The sequence below is a fragment of the Oryza glaberrima genome, chromosome 1, assembly GCF_000147395.1.
Source record: "Oryza glaberrima chromosome 1, OglaRS2, whole genome shotgun sequence".
Lineage (NCBI taxonomy): Eukaryota > Viridiplantae > Streptophyta > Magnoliopsida > Poales > Poaceae > Oryza > Oryza glaberrima.
The window spans coordinates 39,312,254-39,323,142 of NC_068326.1; the positions used below are offsets into that span (position 1 = coordinate 39,312,254).

A 10,889-nucleotide genomic window follows, 5' to 3' on the forward strand; every position below is an offset into this window, starting at 1 on the left:
CACATGGGGAGCACACGCACCTCCCATCTCTTTTTGCTTAAAACAGAAAGAAACGCAAATTTGCCTTGCTGCTACTGCAATCCGTAATGGATGTGGATATGGCGCTCCTTTTCCTTTTTTTGCTCTTTAAAATGAGGGTTGACATTTGCTACCTCCTATTCAACATTTTTATTTTGGTGTCCATTATAAATTTTTAATTTATCATCTTGCTAGATACATCTTGACATAAATTCTGAAGAAAATTTGTTAAATTTTAGACCATTAGATTTGATCAGGATTCCGAAGCATGCGTAGGTAGGAGGATTCAAACTTTTCGCTTCCTAATAGATAACACACTATTTCCCTTAAAAAAAGATAACGCACCCACTGCGCTAACAACCGCTCTAGATAACACAGCATTAACTTTTTCGCGTAACATTTGACCATTCGTAACCGTTGACTGAGTGAAGAAGGGTACATCCTCTTCCAATGTAAACTTAATCATTATGTATAGCGCAAGAACATTGGAGTAGGGTATTATGTTTCTCAGTGACCTGAATCTGTATAAGCCACATGTCTTCACTTTCTTTCTCACGCGCCCGACCATGAGCACGGAACTTGCAACATGATTGAACTCTCGAGAAAGGGTATATTGTCTTTCCGCTAGAGGAGCTTCTTGCTCCGATATGTACACTAGTAGCTTTTAAAAATATGGTATTTGCGAGACAAAAATTAAGTTCAAAAGTACATTCTTTCAAAGATGGAGTATATGTGTTTTTTTTCCAATTAAAGCTGTGTTAGTCTAGAGAATATGGGATTTCTCCCCCCTATATGTATGTCAAATAAAGCGACTTATTAACACATAATTAATTAATTAATAGCTAAAAATATTGAAAGATAGATTAATATGATTTTTAAAAGTAAATTCCTATAAAATTTTTTAAAAATAATAGGTAATATGCACGGTTTACAAGTTCGGAAAATGTGATCTTAAGATGGAAAGATGGAGTATTGAACAGAGGTATAGGGAAAAAAAGCACAAATAAATCTTGTTTTCGACGCCTGGCTACAAGTATGAGATATTTAACTATTTGTCACTTTTACATGTGGCATCACTGAACCCAAATATCATATATACATGAAGACACACATGTCACATAATACTTAGAAAAAATGCACGTACGTTGCAATTGGTGAAGATTATTTTAATCTTATTATTGTTATACGATTTAGTTAAGGTGAAATTCACTATAGGAATTTGCTTGGATATATATATATATAGAGAGAGAGAGAGAGAAAATCATGAGTTGCAACTAGGAATCCGATCATCTCAAGTTAGTATGTGAGTTTTTAAAGAGATATCTTGCGCGCCTCGTTGCATATTTCCAAAAAGAATGAACTTAGAACCCGACTCAAATATAAATATGTATTTCCAAAATCAAATGGACTTAAAAACTAACTAATACACGAATGGCGTATCAAAGTATTGGCAAAAACATATTCAATTTTTATAATAAGTAGATATGAGTGATAAATTATTAAATAGCACATTTTAAAAATGGTAAATATTTAATTTCCAGCGAGGATGGAAGGAAGGAAAGCCCAAGGAAAAAGGCCAGAAACAGCCGTAATGGAGAGAACTAAAATGAAAATATTCGCGAGCGCGTCGTGACTCTGTTTATTAAAAATAAAATAAATAATAAGAAAAGGAAAAAAGAAAATAAAACAGCGGTGGGAACAAGTGAGCAAGAAAAGAGAAGAAGCGTGTTAACGCGCACGCACGCGCTTCTTCCCTCCCTCCGAGCCGAGTCGAGTTGACTGGTCGGTCTATTCTCCTCCTCGCCGCTTTAAAGATAGAGAGAGAGAGACTCATATCGCCGCCACATCTCTCACATCTCTCTCCTCCACTCCGCTCCCGTCGCCGCCACATCGCCATGGACGACGACGGCTCCTCCTACACCTACTGGTGCCACAGCTGCGACCGCTTCGTCCACCCGCACCCCCACCTCGACGCCGCTGTGCTCTGTCCCCACTGCAACGCCGCCGGCTTCCTTCACGACCACGAGATGCCTCCCGCCGCCGACCACTCCCCGTTCAACCCCCCCGTCATCGTCCTCCGCCGCTCCGCATCCCCCGACGACGCCACCACCTTCGATCTCCTCTACGACGACGGCGCCGCCTCCGCCCTCCGCCCCCTCTTCGACCGCCTCCTCCTCCGCATCCCCTCCGCCTCCGACAACCCCAACCCCCCGGCCTCCAAAGCCGCCGTCGACTCCATGCCCACCATCCTCATCGGGGCCTGCCACCTCGCCGCCGACTCCCACTGCGCCGTCTGCAAGGAACCCTTCCACCTCGCCGACGAGGCCAGGGAGATGCCCTGCGCCCACATCTACCACCACCATTGCATCCTCCCCTGGCTCGCTCTCCACAACTCATGCCCCGTCTGCCGCCACCGCATGCCCACCGATGACCACGACTCGACCAATGCTGCTGCTGCTCAGGCTGCCGCCGGAAGCAGCGACGAGGACGCCACCACCGTGGGTACTCTCACCATTTGGAGGCTTCCCGGTGGGGGATTTGCGGTTGGGAGGTTTGCTGCTGCTGGTGGGACAAGAGCCGGTGAGAGGGAGCTCCCGGTTCTCTACACCCAGATGGATGATGGCGGCTTCAACGGCAGCGGCGGCTCGGGCTCGCCGACGATGATCGGGTGGTCATCCAGAGGGAGTCGTTCGTCCCAGAGACAGAGAAGCATCATCCCACGCTTGTTTCGCAACATGTTTGCATGCTTTAGGCATCATTATGCAACTGCAGATTCAGGAGATTATTCCTCACGGGCTGGGAGGAGATCCTCCTCCTCTGTCTTCACCCGCAGCCTGAGGAGCCAGATCACGAGCTGGAGATCGGAAGATGGCCACCCCGATGCCATTGCTACTAGATGATAATGGTGGTATGATTTGGAAATTGATCATCACCTGCATCTTTTTGCTACCTTTTGCTTGATGATTTTGTGTAAGTAGTAGATACTATCAAGAAAGATATGATGAGTATTATTGTTTGTAGGCATAGCAAAATTGCTGCTTAATTTGTACATATAGCAGATTGTTCAGGTAACAATGTAACATTACAATTCAAATATCACATATCTTTGGTTTGCCTATTCAATGATGAGCAAGAGAATTTGTTACTTGAATGAGCATTTGGGAATTGGGATAGTTAGAGCTTCGATTGTTTGTAGCAACCAATGTGGTTGCTTTTCAACTCTAGTCATTTCAGTGTTTGTATTCTACTAATGTAATTTACTTACAGCCTATTGATGGTCAATGTTAAGAAATTTTTTGTGCTTCACTATCATGCTTCGTCAATTCTTCAAATGGATAGTGTTGTCTTGTCCAACTGTATATCTTTTCATCCTTATATTTTCTAGCTATATTCACTGGGAACAAGAGATTGTCTGTTCATGAATCATGATGCCTAATGACTCTTCCTTTTGGATGCTCTGTTCCTTTCTACTACGAAGTAGTATCTTCATATCTAGTATTAAACCTACTTGCTGTCTTGTTTCATAAATGGTCCATATAACCTGCTGTCTTCTGTGGTTTGATTTTGTTGTTACTTTGGTAGCTCCAACAATTTAGGCATTTTCCAGTTGTTTTATTCCTGGCATTGAGCTACTCTGGTTGTTGACCGCTTGAGCTGCAACCTCATAGTGTTGCTGGTGACTGCCGAAAGATAGTAACAGTTTGCTCGGTCTTTTTCTAGTAGGTGCAGATGCATGTGCTACATTTGCTGAAATAGTGCTATTTCAGTGTGTGGTGTGTTTAGCTGCTTTCCTCATTGTGATTACGACATGGCATCTTCAAAACAGCCAGCATTCATTCAGGAGATTTAGTGTGAAACAGCTTGTGCTGAGAATTAATTGGAAAGTTGGTACACGGTGAAAGAAAGTCACCGTCTTATTTTCCATGTTTGATGCCATGTTTGTCTGTAGAAAACAATTTGGTAGAGTATGTGGTACTCCCTCTATTTCAAATTGATCCTCCATTCCAAATTGATCTACATATAGTTTTTTCAGATTATTTCTAAATGATCTACATATTTGTGTTCATGCATTAAGTCTATTCGTTATTTGTGCATTGGAGTAAATGGACATTATCCATGCACACAAGTATTTAGAGCAAGGTCAATAGTGCGCCCACCACTAGCTCCAAATCATCTATAGCCAATGTAATAACCAATTCATACAATAGTTGCTTACTGTACTATTAATATCTGGTCCCACCTGTCATACACACATTACGTCTTGAAGTCCGTATTGCAGCTGGCTACAGATCTGTAGCCTGCTGCTCTTCTCTCTCTTCATTTATCCTTTAAAATATGTTTATAGCTGACTTATAGCCTGCTATTGTACCTACTTTTATAACCCACATGCAATATCTTGATTTGCTATTGGCTAGTAAATAGTGGGGATGGTGCATACATCGAGTTTTTTTGCTAAAGTAAATATAGGCCCTGTTTGATTCAGCTTAGGATTATTATAATCTGGATTATTAGGAGTAAGCTGAAACAAACAAGTAGATTATTATGCTATATTATTATAATCTATAAGCCAGATTACTATAATCTATTAATCTCCTCTATAAGAGCTTTTTCCAGATTATTTAGTGGCTAAAGACCCACTACCCTTACATGCCTCTAATAATTTAGAGAAACAAACAACTCATAACTTATTTTATGTTAGCTTATTATAATCCAGCTTAGAGTAATCTGATTTAATAATATAGATTACAATAATCTTAAGCAGAAACAAACAGGGCCATAGTATGAGAGAGTTATTAGCTTTTCTTGGTTTTGGTATACCTATGAAATATGTAGATCAATTTGGAATGGAGGGAATATTTCATGGGTACACCAAGACCAAGAAAGATAATAACTCTCTCATACTATATTTACTCTAGCAATAAACTCCATGCATTCACCATCCCCAATATTTTCTAGCCAATAGCAAATCAAGATATTGCATGTGGGTTATAAATACTTGTGTGCATGGATGCATGCATCAATATCCATTTACTCCAATGCACAAATAACGAATAGACTCAATAAATGAACACAAATATTTATATCATTTAAGAATAACCCAAAAAACTATATATATATATATATATCAATTTGAAATGGAGTGCGCATTAGTTTGGATGTCTCCAGCTGAAACATGCGTGTTTAATGTCCGAGGTGATGTTCGTTTTGCAGTTGAAAAATTGTATAATCGTGTGGTGCTATCTGCCACCTTTCAATTCCAGATGACCCGTTTCATTGTTGGTTAGACGCATGGATGGTGGAGGAGAGGTAGTCTTTACTGGAGTAATATATTTCCAAATGCAAATTAACTGAGCTTCTCATATCCAGAAGTGTTTGTATGCAAATATGCAATGCAAGCAGTGAAGCAGAGGCAGAGGGGCATCCAGCTCTGAGGCTCCGGAGAGATGGGCCGTAGTGTTGGGCTTGGGCCGCATCATTTCTTTGTGGAATAAGATCACTTTGACTCCCTTAACTGACCACTGAATCTAAATCGTATCCCTCAACCACAATACCAGAAATCTTGAACCCCCAACTTACAAAACCGGTACAATTTGACTCCCTTAGTGGTTTTGGAGAGTGGTTTTGTTGACGTGGCGCACACGTGGCAGTATTGACTTGGTCTTCGTCCCACGTGGCATTGACGTGGCGCTTATGTGGCATTAAAATTAAAAAATATATGCGGGGCCCATTTGTCATTCACACAAAAATAATTGTGGGCCCCACTGACTTGCGGGTCCCACATATCATCCTCTCTCTCACCACCCTCTTCCTCCTCTCTCCCTTATCTCTCTCTCTCTCTCCCCTTGACATGAGCCGGCGGCAGGCGAGGGCTCGAGCGGCGGTGCGGTCAGAGAGCTCCGCGAGGAGCGCGTTGATGGAGAGCAGCGCGGCGGTGGAGCTCGCGATGACGCCGAGCACGACGCCTGTGGTGCCCACCACCTTCCCAGGCACCGGCCACTCGATCTTCGACATCTCCTATGCGACGCCGGCCCACCACCCGCCGGCGGCGGCCGCGGCCTCCGCGTCCTTCAGCTCTGCTGCCACCGCCTCGGGGCTCTTATCCCCTCCTTCTCCTCCCGCCTCCTCCTTCCCGGCCTCCTCCGCGCCATCCACCACCGTCGCGAACGCCTCCTGCTGCTCCTGCTCCTGCCCCTTCTTGTTCTCCGTTGCTCTTGCACCCTTGGACTTTGAGGCCGCGCCGATGAGGTGGCCGCGGCAGCTGGCGGCGGCGGAGTGGGAGAGGGATAGGGAGAACGCGGGAGGGCGAGGGTGGAGAAGGAAGCGCGCGATGCGGCGGCGGGCGGCGGAGGGGGTAGTGGTGGTGGCCGGCGTGGTCGCCATGGCTCGGCGAGGTGGCCGCGGCAACCGGCGGCGGTGGAGCGGGAGAGGGATAGGGAGATCGCGGGAGGGCGAGGGTGGAGAAGGAAGCGCGCGATGCGGCGACGGTGGGGATGAGGAGGCGGGCGGCGGAGAGGGTGGTGGTGGTGGTGGTCGGCGTGGTCGCCATGGCTTCCCGGTTTGATTGGTCTGGTGGCCCACATGTGAGAAAGAGGGAGAGATAGAGAAGGGAGGAGAGGGAGGAGGAAGAAGGGATAAAGAGAGGATGACATGTGGGACCCACATGTCAGTGGGGCCTACAATTATTTTTGTGTGAATGACAAATGGACCCTGCTTATATTTTTAAATTTTAATGCCACATAAGCGCCACGTCAATGCCACGTGGGACGAAGACCAAGTCAATACTGCCACGTGTGCGCCACATCAGCAAAACCACTTTCCAAAACCACCAAGGTAGTCAAATTGTACCGGTTTTGTAAGTTGGGGGGTTCAAGATTTCTGTTATTGCGGTTGAAGGATACGATTTAGATTCGGTGGTCAGTTGAGGGAGTCAAAGTGATCTTATTCCTTTCTTCTTTGTTGGTCTCTGCGCACTTAAATTCAAGCGATATTTTTCATCATCAGAAAAAATGATCCAACGAAACCAACAGTACGTTTTATAACAACTTTTATTCACGGTTTGATATATGTAGATAGATACAGCAATCATTAGTGGACATGAACTGTTTCGGCCACGATTAATGAATGGGGTGATAGAAATCGAACATGCATGCAGCATGTGTACATACAGTTAATTAAACAAGCCAAATTAAGCATACATACATGGGCGCAGGAATTGAAGAAATGAAGCAGTGTAATACTAGGATGGATGGATCAGTCCCAGATCATGACGACAGCCATGACGGCGACGCCGAGGAGGACGGCGAGGAACTTGAAGAGCGGCTTGTCGGCGGCGGTGGGGTGGTGGGGGCGGTAGCCCTTGGCGATGAGGTGGTTGATGGCGACGTAGATGAAGACGCCGGTGGCGAGGCCCATGGAGATGGCGTAGGTCCAGTCGGCGGCGCGGCCCTGGGAGGTGGCGTCGATGGCGATGCCGATGCCGACGCCGACGGGGCTGGAGACGGCGAAGGCGAGGGAGTAGACGACGGTCATGAGGAAGGGGCGCTTGGGGATCATCCGGAGCAGCGCGATTCCCATCGCCACCGCCGCGAATATCTTGTGCAGCCCGATCGTCCACAGGTTCCTCCACGCCTCGCTCTTGCTCGCTGCAATTCATCTCATATTGACATCAGAGAGTCCAATTATTTCATCCATATATACATTCCAATTTTTGTTCCTTTTCTTCCAGTAATCACTCAAGATTTTCAAGAAACCATATCATCGTTCAAATTATATAGCACATGCAGTTTTACTAGCTAGCTAGCAATTAATCGTTACATCATCTGTCTATGTATAATGTATCCCGTAATTTTGATCATGCTAAAACAACAGGCTAATATTGTATTGAAATTAATTAATGCCTTGAAAATTTGTAACTTATCAGCTGTAAGAATGATTAAGCAAGAGGACAAATAATTCAAGTAACTAGTGAGATGAGATGATCAATTAGCCAAATCAAAGAGATCGAAATATCTGGAGACAGAACAAACAACTCTAGGTTTTAGCATAACAATTGGCCTAAAAATGAGTCAGCTAGCAATGAACATTAATTGCACACTGACAGAATTTTGTCCCAGAGACTTGGAGCAAAAAAAAAAATCAGTCAAACTGAATTTAATTAGTTAAAAGAACTGCATTTAAATGAATCAGATTGCAACAAGCTTTGTCCTGACCTGAGACACCAATGGCGATCCCTTCAAAGACGGAGTGGAAACAGAGCGCGACGATGAGCAGCACGGCGTCCTCGAACGACGATGTCCTCACCAGCATCGCCGGGTGCGCCACCGCCGCCGCCTCCTCCTCCTTGCGGCTCATCACCGCCCCCTCGGCTTGCTGCCGCTGCTGCTGCTCACTGACCTGGTTGTCGCTAACGCCGGCGGCGGCGCTCCTCCGCGCGACGGCGGCGATGACGAGGTCGCTGAGCATGGTGAGCAGGAAGCCGACGCAGGTGAGCATGAAGGAGAACGGGTACTGGTTGGTAGTGAGGCCCTTGAAGGTGGAGGTGGAGTCGGCGAGGAAGTGCATCAGCGCGGTGCCGAGGAAGACGCCGGCGGCGAACTGGGTGCCGAGGAGGAGGAAGCTCTCGTTCCACCGGTAGAAGTAGGGGGAGACGCCGCCGGCGAAGGTGAACACCAGCAGGATCACCAGGCACCACACCTTCACGGCGATCAGCCCCTTGGACCGCACGCCGGACGACGACGCAGGCGTTGCCGGGGCGTCGACCTGCCCGTCGCCGTCGTTGATGCCGCCATGGCCGCTGCACGCCTGGAACGAGAGCGCGGCGAGGAGGAGCACGGCGACAAGGAGCGAAGAAACCCTCATCGTCATCGTCCTGGCCATGGTCGTCGCTCGCGCCGTCGCCGTCACGATCGATCGATCGACTTCTGGGCCAGCCACTAGGTAGGAGGCTGGATTGTGAGAGCTTATATATATATATACACGTCTATATATTATAGGTGTGTTAAAGTAAACTCGGGTTTAGAGATGCCCAAACGCTTTGCTGCTGGATATATGTTAGATAATGGAGAAATGATGAAATGACTCGGATTGATATATTATAAAAACTAGTATCGTGGCCCGCGCAGATTGCGCGGCTAGCATCATTATATTTTCTCTCATATAATAGTATATATGTTTTCTCATTATATTATTAAAATATATTACGATGACAACGTAATTTTAAATTTTGCAATAACTTTACGAAACTACTAATGTGTAATATTCATATTGTATTTTATATACGTGTTAGTTATTAATTATTTTTAATATCAAATTTTAGTTATTTGTAAATTATATATATATATATATATATATATATATATATATATATATATATATATATATATATATATATATATATATATATATATATATTCCTATATGGACTCTAGACTTGTCTTTTTCTTTTTTAATTCTGAATTTTTATTATTTCTAACGGTATTTCTATGTGGACTCTAAACTCATCTGTCAATATTCTTTAATTTTTAATTTTAAATTTCAGTTACTTCTAAATTGTATTCCTATATTGACTTTAAACTCTTCTTTCCATGTTTTTCTTAATTTCAAATTTTAGTTATTTATAAATTGTATTTTTATATGGACTCTAAACATAACTTTTCATTTTATTATATTTATTCTGAATTTTATTTAGTTTTAAATTTCTATATGAACTCTATACACTACTTCTAATATTTCTTATTTTTTAATTCCGAATTTCTTTTTTTCTTAATTATATTTCTATATGGACTCTATACTCTACTTCTAATATTCCTTATTTTTAATTCCGAATTTATGTTATTTCCTAATTGTATTTCTATATAGACTCTATACTCTACTTCTAAAATTCCTTATTTTTAATTCCAAATTTCAGTTATTTCCTAATTATATTTCTATATGGACTCTAGTCTCCTCTTCTAATATTCCTTATTTTTTAATTCCGAATTTCAACTATTTCTAAATTGTATTTCTATATGGACTCTAGTCTCCTCTTCTAATATCCCTTATTTTTTAATTCCAAATTTCAGGTATTTCTAAATTGTATTTCTATATGAACTATGCTTTTTCATATGGCTCTATACTCTACTTCTAATATTCCTTATTTTAATTCCGAATTTCTATTATTTCCTAATTGTATTTCTATATAGACTCTATACTCTACTTCTAATATTCCTTATTTTTAATTCCGAATTTCAGTTATTTCCTAATTGTATTTCTAATGGACTCTAGTCTCCTCTTCTAATATTTCTTATTTTTTAATTCCGAATTTCAACTATTTCTAAATTGTATTTCTATATGGACTCTAGTCTCCTCTTCTAATATTCCTTATTTTTTAATTCCGAATTTCAGCTATTTCTAAATTGTATTTCTATATGGAGTCTGCATTTTTCTTTTTCTTCGATTAATATGAGAATTTCTAGGTTATGTGAGCGAACGTGGAGGCTCCTTTTTCTATTCCTTTAATAATATAATAGATGATTAATTTGAGAATGATGATCCAGTATGTGTATGTTTAGTTTTACAATGAAACAAATTATAAATATAATTATTATATGCTTGCATGTTAAGTTTTATGTGCTTAATGAGTTGATATGGCATGCTTGCATATGTGTTTTAATAGTGCTAATAAGTAATATGTTTCACGTTGAGTTTTAGGTATTCAGTGGATATTAGTTTTATAAAAAGAAGGGATATGATGATGTTTGGTTAAGCTAGATGTACGTTTTACCTTATCCAGTAATAAATATTTACAGTTTATTAGAAAAAAATTTTATTAAACTTTGATCATCAATTACATCTCGAATATCCATATTTTTAAAAGGACGTCCATAAATTTG

The 10,889-nt window shown here is 42.5% G+C and overlaps 2 protein-coding genes across 2 annotated transcripts; one reads left to right on the top strand and one right to left on the bottom strand.

The window, feature by feature from the left end:
• The first annotated feature begins 1,781 nt into the window (after positions 1 to 1,781).
• On the top strand, positions 1,782 to 3,593 carry LOC127767033 (probable E3 ubiquitin-protein ligase RHC2A). Its single transcript, XM_052292238.1, has one exon. It carries the CDS (start codon positions 1,914 to 1,916, stop codon positions 2,916 to 2,918), a length of 1,005 nt encoding a protein of 334 aa, XP_052148198.1. The 5' UTR covers positions 1,782 to 1,913; the 3' UTR covers positions 2,919 to 3,593.
• A 3,437-nt stretch (positions 3,594 to 7,030) lies between these two features.
• On the bottom strand, positions 7,031 to 8,959 carry LOC127767974 (zinc transporter 1). Its single transcript, XM_052293472.1, has 2 exons — positions 8,229 to 8,959; positions 7,031 to 7,661 (listed from the first exon to the last, which is right to left on the bottom strand). Exons 1-2 carry the CDS (start codon positions 8,893 to 8,895, stop codon positions 7,270 to 7,272), a joined length of 1,059 nt encoding a protein of 352 aa, XP_052149432.1. The 5' UTR covers positions 8,896 to 8,959; the 3' UTR covers positions 7,031 to 7,269.
• Between the last annotated feature and the right edge of the window lie 1,930 nt (positions 8,960 to 10,889).